We start from the raw sequence: 18,244 nt of genomic DNA on the forward strand, positions 1-18,244 counted from the left end.
GGACACAATCATGAAGTGGAACGAAATTTATTGGATATTTCAAACTTTGTTAACAAATAAAAAACTGAAAAATTGGGCGTGCAAAATTATTCAGCCCCTTTACTTTCAGTGCAGCAAACTCTCTCCCGAAGTTCAGTGAGGATCTCTGAATGATCCAATGTTGACCTAAATGACTAATGATGATAAATAGAATCCACCTGTGTGTAATCAAGTCTCGTATAAATTTACCTGCACTGTGATAGTCTCAGAGGTCCGTTTAGAGCGCTGAGAACATCATGAAGAACAAGGAACACACCAGGCAGGTCCGAAATACTGTTGTGGAGAAGTTTAAAGCTGGATTTGGATACAAAAAGATTTCCCAAGCTTTAAACATCCCAAGGAGCACTGTGCAAGCAATAATATTGAAATGGAAGGAGTATCAGACCACTGCAAATCTACGAAACCTGACAGTCCTTCTAAACTTTCAGCTCATACAAGGAAAAGACTGATCAGAGATGCAGCCAAGAGGCCCATGATCACTCTGGATAAACTGCAGAGATCTACAGCCGAGGTGGGAGACTCTGTCCATAAGACAACAATCAGTACAAATCTGGCCTTTATGGAAGAGTGGCAAGAAGAAAGCCATTTCTTAAGGATATCCATAAAAGTGTCTTTTAAAGTTTGCCACAAGCCACCTGGGAGACACACCAAACATGTGGAAGAAGGTGCTCTGGTCAGATGAAACCAAAATCAAACTTTTTGGCAACAATGCAAAACGTTATGTTTGGCGTAAAAGCAACACAGCTCATCACCTTGAACACACCATCCCCACTGTCAAACATGGTGGTGGCAGCATCATAATTTGGGCCTGCTTTTCTTAAGCAGGGACAGGGAAGATGGTTAAAATTGATGGGAAGATGGATGGAGCCAAAAAGTTCAAGGGGGCCGAATACTTTCGCTGTAATTCAGTCTCAAGGAAGGTATCAGGGCGGATTTCTTGAAATCGATGTTCCATCCAAACTTCTGTAGGGAGCCGACAGTGATCGCCAGGTTGCCCATCAGGGCTAAATGTGAGTCTGCTCTCAACAGAAGATCCTCCAGATACCCTAGTACCGCTATCCCCTGTTGGCACAACAATGCCAACACCGGGGCCAGTACTTTGTTAAATACCCTGGGAGTGGAGGCTAGACCAAAGGGTAATGCTACAAATTGATAATGCTCTCCTGCTATGGTAAAACAAAGAAACGGCTGGTGTCAAGTGTAGATAGGGATGTGTAGATATGCGTCCCTGATATCTATGGAGGCCAAAAAGTCTCCCTGGTGTAGTGACACCACCACCATGCGAATGGATTCCATATAAAAACCTCTGAACATGCACAAAGCGGTTCAGAGCCTTGAGATCCAGAATTGGATGCACTTTGCCCTCTTTCTGAGGCACAGTGAACAGGTTTGAATAAAACCCTTGAAAGCGTTCCTGAGAGGGAACTGGTACAATCACCCCTTGCGACAGCAGATCTTGTACCGCCTCCCGTAGATCCCTCAACCGATCTGGAGATAGGCGCAGATTGGACGTGAAGAACTTGTCCGACGGACGAGACCGGAATTCGATCTTGTACCCTGATTTGATCAGTTCTTGAACCCACTTTTCCTGAATCAAGGAAGTCCAAGGTTCCAGAAAGAAGCAAAGACGTCCCCCCACCCCAGAAGTGGGTGAGGGCGCCCCTTCATGCAGACAAGGATTTGTCTGCAGATCCAGACTGGCTGGTCTTTGATTTACCTGACCATGGCTTCATGGAACTCCCAGAGGTACGATAAAGCCGCTTATGAGCCGTAAAAGAAGGCCTCCGCCTAGGACACGGCGCCATACTCTTAGAGGATTGGAGAAGAGGAGTACTCGTACCCCCTGTGATACCTTTTATCAACTCATTGAGGGGGGAACCAAACAGCCACTCCCCTGTGAAGGGAAGATCAGTCAAGGCCTTTTTGGAGGCCTGGTCCTTAGCCACACCATGCGCCCAATAGCAATCCACACCGCAGACGCCCTGGCCACCAACGGCAGTTGCAGGCATCATCCTGGTACAACCATTTCTGCAAACCGATGTACAGGTACGTCGGTTTGCGGGAAGAGGTTAAAATAAATCTGGGAGAATGGGTAAAGCATTAGAAATTTTAGATATTTTTAGGTGCAGAAATTCATAATAACAATGAGAATTAATCTAGTAGAAAATGGCAACATGGGCAGCTAAGTCACAAATGAACATATCACGACTAGAATTTTCCCTATAAAATAAAAAAAAAGATAGGTGGAAAGTTAGAAAATGTCTTTGCAGCAGAATTTGATGCCAAGCAGCAGAAGTAAAAGCAAACAATCTATAATTGTATAAAAAAAATTGGATTAACAAATTAAATTATATGTAACTCACTTGTAAGGTCATATCTAATATATGGGGTCCAATCTAGGACACCAAATGAAAAAACAAAAAAAAAACCCAAAAAACATAGTTTAGGACTGGGTTCAAAAGTGGCCAACAAACCTTATGTCCACAGAGCACACACAAAATCTGCTTGCTAAGTGAAAATGCTGGTCCCACCATAGATACACCGAGAGTACTGATCCCTGGAATGACAGCAACAAGTCCAATACAATTTCTAATGTAAAATTCTCAGGATTCTTTATTAATTGGTAGATTTCCGTGTGCATCAGGAGATCTTTCAAGCTTTTCCCTCTCTAATAACTCATGATAGGGTGAAGTGTGTTAGCCAAGGTTAAGCTTTAATTGCAACTCCAACCCCATAACAGCTGAACTACACCTTGACGAAATGATGGAACAATTTTCTGAATGTGGCTACTCAAGAAAACTCCTTTACCAACAGAGACGAGTCCCTATTCTGTCCCTGAGACAAAATCCCACAAAAATGAATCTTTTTTCCAACTTGATACTCAGGAGAGAGATATCCAGTGAAGAATGTGGTCTATTCCTGTTGACCGATCGTTTCCGGCAATCACAGCTTAACATTTGCGAACCCCCCACCTCCCCCATCATGAGTTGTTTTAGAAAAAACATCTTGAAAGATCTTATACACAGAATTACCACCTATTACTAAAACATTCAAATGGCTCACTCCTGGAAAACCTGGCTGGTACTGCTGTCCAGATTGTACCACGTTACCATATGTTTACCCAGTCAATTCATTCTACACTCACAATTAGGCAAACATGTTTATATTAACCACTTAAGCCCCGGAGGATTTTCCTGCTCAAAGACCAGGGCCTATTTTGCGATTCGGCACTGCGTGACTTTAACGGACAATTGCGTGGTAGTGCGACCCTGTACCCAAATGAAATTGACGTCCTTTTTTCCCACAAACAGGGCTTTCTTTTGGTGATATTTGATCACATGTGCGATTTTTTTTTTTTGCGCTATAAACAAAAAAAGAGCGTCAATTTTGAAAAAACAATATTTTTCACATTTTTTTATATGAAATTCCCCAAAAAAAATGTAAAAATCCAAATTTTTTTTACATTTTAGGCCAATTTGTTTTCTGCTACATATTTTTGGTAAAAAAAAAAAATCGCAATAAGCATATTTTGATTGGTTTGCGCAAAAGTTATTGCGTTTACTAACTAAGGGAAAGATTTATGTAATTTTTATTGTTTTTTTTTAACTAGTAATGGCGGCGATCTGCGATTTTTTTTGCGGGACTGCAACTTTGACAGATCGGACCCCTAACATTTTTGACACTTTTGGGGGTACAAGTAACATTACTAAAGTAATCAGTGCTATACATATGCACTGTTACTGTTAAAATGACACTGGCAGGAAAGGGGTTAACTTTATTAGTGATCAAGGGGTTAAGTGTGTCCCTAGGGGCGTGGTTCTAACTGTAAAGGGGCATGGCTTGTGATGTAACCACAGAGACAAACGATCCTACATAGCAGGATCGTATGATCTCTACAGATACACCAGGAAAAATGACAGGCGGCTTTGTTTACATCAGCCGCCTGCCTTTCTCCCTCTCCAGCGGGAGATCACAAGTGACCAGCGGACATCGGAGCCGCCGGTCACTCGCGCGGGGATGTCAGCGAACGAGCAGGAATGGGAGCTCCCTGCAGGCTCCTGGGCGAGCGATGTAGTACTACGTCGCTTTGCCCAGGAGGGGCTGACTGCTGCAGTAAATATACTGTGGGCGGTCGGCAAGTGGTTAAAGTACTGAAGTTAGAGTTAGGGACTACAGAAAACAGGGTGCCTTGATGAGTCCTGTAGCTTACGCATGTATTTGCACGTGTTCCAAAAGAAATTTGCGATGCTTAGCACCTTTCTCCTGCGCTCAGAAACAAGGCTCCCAGACCACTCCTATCACAGAACTCACACTTGGCATCCCCAATTATGCTTGCTGAGGGGCCGGGAACTTCCTCTGGCCCCTTTCTAAATTACAACTGCAGCATCTCCATGGGACTCGGGTGGGCATATTCTAATGAAATCAAAAAGAGAAAAACCCAATATAACATTAGAATATAAAATGTAAAAATTTAAATATAAAGCAAATACATATATGAATAAATATGCATTACTTTAAAGCTCCCCTTTTACTGCATATGTACTTTTATAAGGAAAGCACATTTTCCTATAAAAAATGTATTCATTTTACTAAATACAGAATAAAAAATAGAGAATAAAAACACCTCACTTCTGAAACTGCCTGATACACTCTACCAGAGAGACAGCTAACAAGTTAATAACAAAACCAAACTGTCCAGATAGGGGTCTGACTAACTTTGGAGAGATCTACCTAAACTAAGCTAAAGCTAAACGATAGGCTTTCATGCAAGCCGAACGGAAGGACGTATTAATAGTCTATATAAATAATATTAAGAGAGAGAATTGCATTGTTACATATGATAATGGACCATAAAGGATATATATATATATATAGATATATATATATATATATATATATATATATATATATATATATATAAATAAGAGGATGTAAATATAGGTGAACTAATGTGGATATACAAATAAATTATTATCCACAACCTATGCGAATATACAAATTAGTTTAAATCTACAACCCGAGAAACTACCCCTGTTGTACCTTTGTTACAAGCAGATGTAGTAAAGGAAAGAAAAGAACCAATGTTGGGGGCCACATCCTGACCTTACAAGACCCCATTGATCTCAAGGTCCTCACTTAGGCCTCCTGGAGCCAAAGACCCCAGGGTGAAACTCCAGTAGTATTCCCTTCTACACAACTTCTGGAATCTTGCTCTGTCATCAAGGTCCCTACTCATCACTTCTATACCGAAGACATTCAATCCCATTGGATCCCCGTTGTGATATTGTTGATAATGGCGAGGTACGGAATAGCTATTGCGTTCCTTCCCTCCTTCCTTGATTTTCCTACTCAGTATACTACATTTGTGCTCCCCAAACTTTACTCTCAAAGGACATATGGTCTGTCCCACATATAGCAAGCCGCAGGGGCAAATGAGGCCATAGATCAAAAAATTGGTTCCACGGCTTATGAAATGTTTGATTTTACTACTGTTACCATCCGACCCAACTATTTCACTTTTCCTATGCCACATGAACGGACAGGCTCCACAATTCTTAACCCCACATTTAAAGTTCCCCTTTTGATCAAATATAGTGAACCAGGGGTTGCTCACTGGGTCCCTCCTGGGAACTTTGGTTTTCCGAACTCTGCTAGGGGCAATTTGACTCCTAAGATCCCTGGGTTTCCTGAACACTATCTCAGGGATTGAGGGAAAATGGGGTCATGTTTCAGGATCTTCCAATTACGCCTAAGTACACGCTGTATTTCGAAAGCCCTGTTGTTATAGAAGGTACTAAACCTGGTTGTCTCCGTTCTGGAAGGCCTCATGTTATCCTTCTTGTGCTTACTACCATACCCCGGTCTTTATAAATGTGTGTAGACTAACACCTGTTCTTAACGCATATTGTTAGACAGGTCAATTTAGTTGGTCGCTGGCTGGTAGGAAATCTTTGTCTTCTGAAAAACAACAGACTGCCCAAATCACCAAGTGAAAAAAGAAGAAAGAAAGCCTAAAAAAAGAAAATTAATAAAGACATCATTTTAAGAAATAGATGTGATGGAAAAATAGTTGGTAAGCAGTCAAAGGTGGGTGGACATGTTGACCTTGGAGTTCCTTATCGTTAGAGGATAAGAGGAGGTTTACTGTTCCAGGCACAAAGAGGTTAATCAGTGTTGGTGTTGAGTGTGTTTTGTTTTTTTCTAATTGTTCTGCATTTTGAAACAGGAGCTTTTTCTGGATAGCTTTAAGCTAGGATTTTGTATGTTTTGCTTTTTTGATGGATTATTGTGATTTGCACATTTTGTGATCTTTCTTCGACCTCTACCCTATATGCATCTTTTTATCCTTGCACTTTGTGATGTCATTACTAGGGGGTATTGTTGGTGGGTGGGACATTGGGTTTATTGATCTGTTCACCTCCATGTTGTAGTGTCTTGAGAAAGATGAACTGAGCTTCATTAAAATGTCAACGATAAAAATACTGCGGCTTGGATCTATCTCCTCTGCAAGACCTTTTATACCAGTTTTAGAATATTTATCTATATATATGGAAAATGCCCTATTAGATTGCATTTCAGTAGGAAGACGTGTTGGAGCAGAAGCTGTGATGTGTCTTGCATCAAAATAACTTTTGTACCATTTGCTACAAAAGGCACCGCCTTTTGCCAATGTTTTTAAAGAGTGAAAGCGCTAGCTATTTACATACCAATGGCTGCTGCTCTAAAGAAATTTCAGTAATAGACAGTTCTAAACACCAAATTGGTCACTAAAATGTTAACTAGGAAATTTACATTTCAATGTGCATGTTACGTATGCAGTCCCAAACTGTTGCAAGCAAATTTGTCAGACTATTAGATTTGCTGTCGGGAAAGATTTTAGTCTCCGTTTTGAAGCTGCGCAATGAGATAAAATCATGGCTGCAATATCGGAACACCAAATAATCATACTTTAGTATGAAATGGACATAAACATGCAAGCTTGACTCAGCTAAGTGTTTGTGTAAAAGCGCTGGCCTTATGTCACAGGAACAAAGGTGATCAACAAGGAAAATCCATTTCGATATAAGTCCTTTATTGAGATCTCTCAGCCAGGAAGTGATTGCAGCCTGCTGGAACACATACAACTGCGCCTTGATACAAGTGTGGTGAGCCAGTCATTAAATGTTTATGGCAGGTTCTTCGTCCATTTTTCATACATATTATTTATACATAAAGATATAATTTATAGAAAACCTAGTACTGATACAAAATGGGATGACATGAACAGAGGACAGTGTTGCCTCCAAGACAGCAATCCTTAATGTGGACTGGTTGTCAGTGTTACTGCCGCCTGACAACCAACTCTTTGGAAGATTGGGTGGGGGCTTGGCAAAAACAGCTGAGGTCAAGTCAAGGGCACAACAAGAATCACAAGCAAAAAAAAAATAAAGTTATACTGTATATAGGATTATATACAGTAGGGAAATATAAGCCACTTCATTGCTTGCATGCATTTAAAATGTTATGACCCTTGTTCCAGATTTCCCTCAATTATTTTAGAGATATTTATTTTCACTTCCCTTTTTTGTCTATAGGACAGTAAGAAATAAGGTAAATCTCCTAATCCCTAATCTATCCAAAAATGAAAAAAAAAAAAAAAAATGCTTTAGAAATACTTTACATTTACAGAGTAATAGGTACATACTCTTAGAAAATCAAAAAGCATAGCATTCTGTTTACCAACAGATTTTTAAAAGGCAATCATGCAATTAATAGGCCAGCTGGATTAAAACTATTTTTAAAAACAGACTTTATATCTGTTTAAAATGGAACATTTTCAGGAACATATTTGTAAAATGTGCTAGTTTTAGACAGCAGATATAATGGAACAGACATTTCACACTTTTTGTTATGGTTGTTTACATGGACATTAGCAGGCTTACTAAATAAGGCACTATGAAAAGCATGGATGACAAGCCAGTTGTTGTAATCTGTGGTAAGCAATCAGATTTCATTCTACTGTTTTGTGTAGCGAGAACTATTAAAAATAACTCATTGGTTTCCCTGGGTTACCAGGGCTTCACATATTTCTTAGCTATAAAAAAAAAAAAAAAATCTGTCTCTAATGTTAACTTGTTATTTGAAGGCTAACTTCAACAAAACTTTTTATTTCACATTGTATAGAGCAGGGAAAGGTTAAAGTGATAGTAAATGATCACCTTGTAAAACAACCCATTTAGTTTAACCACTTGCCGACTGCTCACATTGAGCCTACTTGGGCAAAGTGGCTTGTTAAGGTCTGGCGACGTAGACCTACGTCACCAGATTCTCCCCTCTCTCGGCGGCGTGCGCGTGCCTCCGGAGGCTCGCTCCCGCTGTATTCAGACACAGCGAGAGTAGGACCAGGGGAGGAGAGGCGGTGATCACCGCCGCTCTTCCCCGATCATCGGGGAAAGAGTGAGGAAATCCGCCCGCCTGTGTAAACAAAGCGGGCGGATCTCCTCTGTGACAGGCAGTGACAGATTACAGGATTCAGCATAGCTGAACCTGCGATCTGTGTCACACAACCCCCCCCCCCCACACACACGTCAGTAAGCATGAGGCATATATTTAACCCCTTGATCACCAACAGTGTTAACTCCTTCCCTGCCAGTGTCATTATTACAGTAACAGTACATATTTATAGCACTGATCACTGTAGTAATGTCACTGGTACCCCCAAAAGTGTCAAAAATGTCAGTTAGGGGTCCGATCTGTCCGCCACAATTACTAGTAAAAAAAAAAATAAACAATAAAAATTACAAATCTTTCCCGTAGTTAGTAAATGCAATAACTTTTGCGCAAACCAATCAAAATACACTTATTGTGATTTTTTTTACCAAAAATATGTAGCAGAAAACAAATCGGCCTAAAATGTTAAAAAATTTTGATTTATACATTTTTTTTGGGTATGTTATATATCAGAATGTAAAAAATATTGTTTTTTTATTTAAACTGTCGCTCTTTTTTTCAAAAATGTAAAAATCGCACAGGTGATAAAATACCACCAAAAGAAAGCTCTATTTGTGGGGAAAAAAAGGACATAAATTTAATTTGGGTACAGCGTCGCACGACTGCGCAATTGTCGTTAAAATAACGCAGTGCCGAATCGCAAAATATAGCCTGGTCAGGAATGGGGTAAAATCTTCCGGTCTTAAAGTGGATAAAAATACGCTCATTGAGAATTCTTTTGTCAAAGACAGGTAGCTAAATACATTTTGGACTAAATATATGACAAAAATTGAATATATTGGATATTTTTTAACTGTCAAAGTAGAAAAATATCAATTTTTTCGCTCTTTATTTATTAATATCGCAAAAAATGAAAAGCGCAGAGGTGATCAAATACCACCAAAGGAAAGCTCTGTTTGTGAAAAAAAAAGGACGTAAATTTCATTTGGGTACGGCCTTGCATGACTGCGCAATTGTCAGTTAAATTCGCGCAGTGCCAAGTTGCAAAAAGTGGCCTGGACGTTAAGCAGGAAAATCCTCCGGGGCTAAAGTGGTTAAAGTAGAAATTAAAGGCAAAACATTTTTGAATATATATATATATATAAAAAAACAACAACATAAATATCCTTTTATAAGTGATCACATTCCCCCTTTTCTCAGCTGCATAAGAGCTGGGGGGAGAAGCAGCAGTACACAGAGCTGCTCAGTAAATAGCTGCGTGGGTGGGAGGGGGGCGTGTCAGGACAAGTCTGATCATTGTAGGAGAGCATACCGAGTTCACAGCACAACTACAGAACTGGTAACAATGTGCTCTCCTGCTTAGTGTGGTCAGTTTTTAATAGGAAAGCAGATGGACTAGCAGGAACACCAGAGATTTCACACAAAGAGAACAGGATATTTTCTCATACAAATGTATGGTACAGCAGGCACATATCAGGAATATGAAATGTTGAGGTAACAAATGCTTTAAGAGCCTCTGTCAGATTGTATTGCCTTCCGGTGTCCTGATTGTGCAGAGTTCTCCTCACTTGCCAGTCAGGACTAGATTTGATGGAAGAATGGGGACACAGAGAGAAGCACATTTATATTTGAGTAAGGAAGGATTATTGATTCTCACCATTTTTAGTGCTGTTCATACTTTCTAGCCTGGTGAGTACAACAACCCTCCATTTCTTGTCTGGGTGCGGAAAAAAATCTCCTCATTCCTGTTTTAGACAAAAACTAAAGACTGTCAAGATATATACTTCTACTTTTTGCCCCTCACCCTTGTGCATACTTACTCTGAGCAGATAGCCAAAGCACCTGGCAGTAGTGCTCTATAGGAAAAAGTATGCATCTCTGAAGAGCTGAGTCAGAGGAAGAGGGCAAACAGGATAAGTGCACATTGTCTACTTAGCCTTTTCCTCTTTCCTAAGCTATAAAAATAACTTCGGCTTCAATAGCAGAATGTCTGAAAAGATGACTTCTCACTAGCCTCAGAGCTCCAGAGCATTTTGAGTAGGTTCAAATGAGTTGGGAATCTGAAAAGAACCAAAGTTAACAGAAAAATTCACATTCGTGTAGATGACCGGTCATCAAGTTGAACAGATATAATGTCAAGGCCATAGCATGGTTTTACATGTAATTTTTAACCACTTTACCACCGGAGGATTTTGCTGTCTTACGTCCAGGCCACTTTTTGCGATTCGGCGCTGTGCGACTTTAACTGACAATTGCGCGGTCGTGCAATGCCGTACCCAAACAAAATTCACTTCCTTTTTTTCCCACAAACAGAGCTTTCTTTTGGTGGTATTTGATCACCTGTGCGATTTTTACTTTTTGCGCTATAAACAAAAAAATAGCGTTTATTTTGAAAAAATTAACAATATTTTTAAAATTTTTTATATGAAATTCCCCCCCCCCCCCAAAAAAAATGTAAAAATCAAAATTTTTTAAAATTTTTGGCCAATTTGTTTTCTGCTACCTATGTTTAGTAAAAAAAAATCACAATAAGCGTATTTTGATTTCTGTCAGTTTTGGTGTTGTTTTTTTTTTAACGAGTAATGGCGGCGATCTGCGATTTTTTTTGCGGGACTGCGACATTGCGGCGGACAGATCGGACCCTTGACTGACATTTTTGACACTTTTGGGGGTACCAGTGACATTACTACAGTAATCAGTGCTATAAATATGCACTGTTACTGTAAAAATGACACTGGCAGGGAAGAGGTTAATTTTATTGGAGAGGGAGGGGTTAATGTATGCCTGGTGCTTACTAACGTGTGTGGGGGGAGGTGACTGAGTGACACAGGGACAGATCGCATGTTCAGCTATGCTGAACCCTGCAATCTGTCACTGTTTGTCACTTAGGAGATCCGCCCGCTCTGTTTACACAAGCGGGCGGATCTCCAAACTCGATTCCCCGACGATCGGGGAAGAGCAGCGGCGATCGCCGCCGCTCCTCCCCTGGCCCGACTCCCGCTGTGACTGAAAACAGCGGGAGCGCCGCCTACAGGGGGAGGAGTCCAGCGACGACGGAATCGAGCCGTTTTGCCGCAGTACAGTCAACGTGAGGCAAGTGGTTAAAGATATGTGTGTATTGATTCAGCCACATTTCTTGCCCTATTTGAAGAATCATGCTTTCACACTTAGGAAAATTACACCTGATGTGACAGCGTTAAAGTGATTATAAAGTCTCGTTTTTAAACGTATAAAATATAACATATTAAACGTACCTCCTCCATGCAAAGGTTTTGCACAGGGAAGCCCAGATCCTCCTCTTCTCGGTTCCCTGGCTGGAGCTCCTGGCACCTTCCTCCTGTTGAGTGCCCCCACAGAAAGCAGCTTGCTATAGGGGCACCCAAGCCGAGCTGCAGCAACGTGTATCCATTCAGACACAGAGCTGCTGTTCGACCCCGCCCCTCTCTCTCCTGATTGGCTGAGTTAGATTGACAACAGCGGGAGCCAATGACGCCGCTGCTGTGTCTTAGCCAATCAGGAGAGAAATGCACTCGCGGACATCGCTGGATAGAGAGGGGGCTCAGGTAGGTATTGGGTGGGCTAAGGGGAGCTGCTGCACACAGAAGACTTTTTATCTTAAGATGCATTAAGATAAAAAACCTCTGACTTTACAACACCTTTAATTGACAGAAGTCCGTCAGAAGAAAGAATAATTCAATATACAGTATACATATTACAAAATATTTATTGGATTACAAAATATATGGTAAATTTTTTGACATTTATAGGCTGTCATCTGTATTGTATATGTAGAAAGAAAAAAGAGAGCACCCAAATGCTGGACAAAATATAGTCATTTGTTACTGATAAAATCCATGTGTTTGGACAGTCAGTGAAATGGAGATCTATCTTATTCTATGTCATCTTCTCTACGGCGCTTACGTGGATTTATTTCAGATTTTGGGGAGTCCGTCTCAGGGTAAGAAGCTTGCACATCTCGGAATCCTTGGTTCTGCAAAATATCAAGTAACTGCATGTAAAAGTGGTAATAAAAAAAAAAAAAAGTTTTTATATGGTAAACACATTCAAGAAAAAATTCTATTTTATGATTATTCAGTATCTGAATGCTTCCCCTTTTAACACAGCTTTTTACCATTTATAGAGGACACACAGACCATATAAAAAAAAACAACTAAGGTCTACACAAAGTGTGCTGTAACATTTGCAGTGATTGCTGTTTTTAATATGTTAACCACTTTAGGACCGGAGGATTTTCCTGCTTAACGCCCAGGCCCCTTTTTTTAACTTGGCACTGCGTGATTTTAACTGACAATTGCGCAGTCATGCAATGCCGTACCCAAACGAAATTGATGTCCTTTTTTCCCCCACAAACAGAGCTTTCTTTTGGTGGTATTTGATCACCTCTGCGCTTTTCATTTTTTGCAATATTAATAAAAAGAAGATCGAAATTTGTGCAAAAAAATTGACATTTTCTACTTTGACAGGTAAAAAATATCCAACATATTCAATTTTTGTCATATATTTAGGCCAAAATGTATTTAGCTACATGTCTTTAACAAAAAAATTCTCAATGAGCGTATTTTTAACCGCTTTAAGACCGGAAGATTTTACCCAATTCCTGACCAGGCTATATTTTGCGATTCGGCACTGCGTTACTTTAACGGACAATTGCGCGGTCGTGCGACGCTGTACCCAAATTCAATTTATGTCCTTTTTTCCCCCAGAAATAGAGATTTCTTTTGGTGGTATTTGTTCACCTGTGCGATTTTTAATTTTTGAAAAAAAGAGTGACAATATAAAAAAAAAAAAAACAATATTTTTTACATTCTGATATATAACATTCCCAAAATAAATGTATAAATAAAATTTTTTTAACATCTTAGGCCAATTTGTTTTCTGCTACATATTTTTGGTAAAAAAAAAATCACAATAAGCGTATTTTGATTGGTTTGCGCAAAAGTTATTGTGTTTACTAACTACAGGAAAGATTTGTCATTTTTATTGTTTTTTTTTTACTAGTAATGGCGGCGATCTGCGATTTTTTTTTGCGGGACTGCAACATTGCGGTGGACAGACTGGACCCCTAACTGACATTTTTGACACTTTTGGGGGGACCAGTGACATTACTACAGTAATCAGTGCTATAAATATGCACTGTTACTGTAATAATGACACTGGCAGGGAAGGGGTTAACACTGTTGGTGATCAAGGGGTTAAATATATGCCTCATGCTTACTGACGTGTGTGGGGGGAGGGGGTTGTGCGACACAGACCGCAGGTTCAGCTATGCTGAATCCTGTAATCTGTCACTGCCTGTCACAGAGAAGATCTGCCCGCTTTGTTTACACAAGTGGGCAGATTTTCTCACTCTTTCCCCGACGATCGGGGAAGAGCGGCGGTGATCACCACCTCTCCTCCCCTGGCCCGACTCCCGCTGTGTCTGAATACAGCGGGAGCGAGCCTCCGGCTGCGCGTGCGCGCTGCCGAGGGAGGGAGGAATCCAGCGACGTAGGTGCTGGACCCAACCGAGCCGCTCTGCTGCAGTAGCAGCAACGTGAGCGGTCGGGCAAGTGGTTAAACACTATAAAGATGAAGCCATATTTTATGATTACTTAGTACTTAAACCATTTCAATACTGGGCACTTTCACCCCACTTCTGCCCAGGCCAATTTTCATTGCATGGTCATGCAACCAAATTTAGCAAATAAGTAATTTTTCTTCCTCACTGATGCGCACTGATAAGGCTGCACTGATATACCCAGATTATCAGTGTAAAAGATTTGATGACAGTCTTGCTGGTTATCGGCTTTCCTTTCCTCCCACAGACACAGCGTAGGAAGAAAGGAATGCCGATAACCGGGAAGTCTGCTTACTTTGTGATCAGCTGTGATTGGACACTGTCCAATGGCCCTCTTCCCCCATCTGCGATCAGCTGTGTCAGAAGGACACAGCAGTCACAGAGAACGCCCGATGCGTACTGCAGGGGGCGGGGTTCTGGGGCACTGAATGGCAGGGGGCAGGGAACTGGACGGTTAAGAAGTGATTAATTGCTCTCGCTTTTAAAATATATTTTTTATTTTTTCTATTTATGGAGGGAGTACAGGGAACACAAAAAGCAAGCCAGGTGGCCCGTAACATTCAAGTTTACACAAAGTGTGCTGTAACATTTCATATATATGCTGTTAAAGTGGACCTAACCTCACAAGAAATAAAAATTAAAATTGTGATCTAAAGTGGGCCTAAGGCATTGCTGCCTCTAACTGCTAGTCTCAGGTTATATGCGTGAGATTTCATTTTGATATAAGTGAGATTTGATTTGGAATGATATTACCATTGTGCTGCCCCCCATTTTCTGGGGGCTTTCACATGAGGAAGAAAAGATCTGCCTCTACCGAAATAGCCACCTTCACATGCAGGCACAGTGCAGAATAAGACATATTAGCAATGGGAAAAACATTATCTGCAAGGAGACCATAGGCAATACTGGCGCCTTGTCAATTCTTTTCTGTCTGCCTCTTTATAGGCCCAGTTTTCAGAGTTTAGTTCCTCCTTTTTTTTTGGAAAAACAGAGATTTTATTGTGAGGAAAAAAAAAAGGGATAAACCAACATGGTACAGGTAGAAATCCAAGTTCGAACAAGAACTTTCGGTAAAGTGCAATCACAAATTAACAGGAGAACAGGTTTACATAAATGCAGAGGGATGGAGCAGTACGGACAATGCAGCACAACAGGGTGCAGCTTACATGCCAGCAGAGCAGTGCAGAGAATGAGAAAAAATAAATAAATAAATAAATAAATAAAATAGAATATTAGGTACATGTGGCCGAATTCTGGAGCCATCTGTCCCAAATCTTGTTGTATTTAGTGGGACATCCCCGGTTCTTATACATAATTCTATGGTACGGCAAGACAGAGTTTACTTCCCTCAGCCAAAGTTGGAAATCTGGAGGGCTCTCCCTCATCCACCGTCTAGTCACCAGCTTCCTGGCTATAAAGAGCGTATGCTGCAGAAAGGTTTTCGTGCATTTATTCATGTCTTCATCTGGGTAAATACCCAGTAAGCACTGTTTGGGGTCTAGCTGGAGGGGGGATCCCATAGTATCATGCAGGAAGGCCACTATCTGTTTCCAGTAGGCCTGTATGCGGGGACAGTGCCAGAGTAGATGGAAAAACGTACCCGGGGATGCGTGACACATTGGGCAGTCCCGGGAGAGGCCAGGCCTGTATCTGGCCAGCCTGACCGGGGTGAGGTAAGTACGGTGGAAGTTCCTCCTTTTTTTTAATTACTTATGCAATTTTGAAAATTCAGACACCAAAATGTGTTTTTTGATTGTTGGGATTGATTGATTGGAAGTAGTATTTTTTTTTAAATCCTTTTCTCTGCATTTTTTAAGGACGCAGCTCTGCTTTAGATAATTACCACCCACCTGCAGATGTAGAACACAGGGTGCGCTAAGAAAAAACAAAAATAAAACCCCCTTCTCTACAGCTGTGGACACTCAAGTTACATGGTAAAGAAAAGCAACTACCACCTTGTTCACACTAAGCTTATTATACCGTATGCCTGTGTTTAACCGCAGGGGAAAGCACAAGTGTTCCGTGCATCTCTATGCAGACATTCCCACTGATGTCTATTGGGACACATCAGCTGTGTGAATATGAAATGCATGTGGGTGCATGTCCCTGTGTAAGTTCAGGGACACCCACCCACATGGATGGTGTTTTGGCACACAGTGGTTGTGTCCGTACAGCTCCTGTGTCCCAACAGACATCAATGGAACTGCCCTGGTGCCCAGGACCGATGACAAGCCAGGCACATCTGAGTTAAACTCATTATGCACCTGGAAGAGTCTTTCAAGATATATCCACAGGGACCACAGGGCTGCGGATTGGAGAGCGGGAATACAAAGAAAGTTAGTCGCTCAGGTGAAAATAATCCAGCAGTCAGAGGTCGTGTGCACGTCAGATCTGCAATCCCAGCAGTATATATATACAAAAAACGAAGGACCACACTCCAACCACCCTCCGGCATGAAAGAATGGATAGATTTATTCATAAATCCATATAATAGACATAAGACATCATGGACAAGGACCAGAATAGTTGACGCGTTTTATGAAATCACATTAGCTTAATCATAACTGATTGGAGAGCGGGCTGTGTCTATGTCAGCTCTGCATAAGTGGAGTAGACGTGGACCAGCCACCCCTTTGCTAAGCAGACAGATTCCCCTCTCAGCAAGCAGATTCCTGGCGAAGTCAATCCCGTGTGGAAGGGGCCTTAAAGATATTTCACAGGGGGAGCTTTCCAGGTTGAGTTAAGGGATATTTACTACATGTGAAGTATGCAGATTCTGTATGCACTTCACACTATACCAAGTTGTGGATACTGAGTGTGCTTGGCTTGGCCTTGAGGGTGTGCCCACCGTCAGGTTGGGTGCCATTGCCCCCTTGTGTGGATTCCTGTTGGGGATACCAATTCGCTAACCCATTTGACACAAGGGCAAGCCAGCAGTCATCCCCCACCTGGAGCAGGACAGGTGGAAGAAAAACTTCTTGCAAAGGAGGAGGTGGACTTGTACTGCCAGAAATGCTTGCCTCCCCTACAGATGCAGAAGGCTTAGGGGATTAAAATCCCTTTTCCGAACTTCCTCAAGAATGAAAAAAGCCACAGCAAGCTGCGGATAACCACAACTGACTGCCCAGGATGCAGAATCCAACGTTCGACCGCAAGCATACTTTAAAGGATAGGGTTCACCTTTCTGAACATACTCCCACATTAAGGGTGTAACATATTCAGCATCTGCCCCTTCTTGTGACAGCGGGCCACGGATCTTCTTACCCCACCTGCTGTCACTATTCAAAAACACACGGCAGCATCTATTCACAGATCCCCGTGAATCAATGAACTACAATTACCTTCAGCCTTTGTGGCTGAGGGCTTGTAGTTCTCAATTAACTAGCAGGGCACTGATGAGCACTCTAGGTAGTTCATTGAACTTTCTGTCATTCAGTAACTGTTTGCCTGTATCAGAGGAGCCTCAAAATACACCCACAAACCTGGAAGAAAAATAAAGGCCTTGTCAGCGTGCCACTGCAGGGCTTTGTTTTGAGGTATGAGATGCATACTAGCACATTATGACATTGACTTGCAGATAGACGTTTTTTTTTTTTTTTTTATGCAAGAGTTTACTACTGCTTTAATATTTAACAGACCAAAGGGGAGAAAAAAGGTTAAAGTATAACTAAAGCAACTTTTGTTTGGGTAGACTGGAGAGGGATTAAAATACCTATTAGGTTTTTATTATTGCCTGTGTCCTCGTTAGGGAGATTCATCCTCTCTCTTTGTCCTGTCTTGTTCCCAGAAAATGAATAGAGGGGAAACCTTCTAGTTGGGACACTAGCTCTGGTGACCTAAGGGGCCCCAAGTGATTCCCTTAATTTTCAGGGATTTTCCCCTCACTTCCTGTTAAAAAAAAAAGGGTTTGGCTATTGTTCTACTTTAGGCTCAGCAATAGGGATTTTAGATACACAGACACAGTACAGCCTACATTTTAGTCAGCGACTTATTGCTGCTTACCGTGATTTGATATTGTACAGTGTTTTCTTTCTGGCTTGGTGACTTGTAGAGTGTTGCACATCTGTAATGATAACTGGGTTAGTTAATTTATAAACTAACAGTGTCTTACATAAACAGTGACAGATATGTTACTTCAGGGAACAGCCAACAAAATGAACTAGCTGAATAAAACGCAAAAAGTAACTAAAACACCTC

At 41.2% G+C, this 18,244-nt stretch overlaps 1 protein-coding gene across 2 annotated transcripts in view; it reads right to left on the minus strand.

Annotated features, from left to right (window-relative positions):
• Positions 1 to 12,308: 12,308 nt before the first annotated feature.
• RAD51C (RAD51 paralog C) overlaps positions 12,309 to 18,244 on the minus strand; it is a 183,529-nt gene continuing 177,593 nt past the window's right edge. For both annotated transcript variants that reach the window (XM_082248489.1, XM_082248488.1), the window contains 2 exons: positions 18,050 to 18,110; positions 12,309 to 12,460 (listed from right to left, as the gene is read on the minus strand). In XM_082248489.1, coding sequence (XP_082104615.1) covers positions 12,397 to 12,460; positions 18,050 to 18,110 — 125 coding nt within the window. In that variant the 3' untranslated portion in view covers positions 12,309 to 12,396. The remainder of the gene's footprint in view (positions 12,461 to 18,049; positions 18,111 to 18,244) is intronic.

This window comes from Pelophylax lessonae, assembly GCF_965119305.1.
Source record: "Pelophylax lessonae genome assembly, chromosome: 2".
Taxonomy (NCBI): domain Eukaryota; kingdom Metazoa; phylum Chordata; class Amphibia; order Anura; family Ranidae; genus Pelophylax; species Pelophylax lessonae.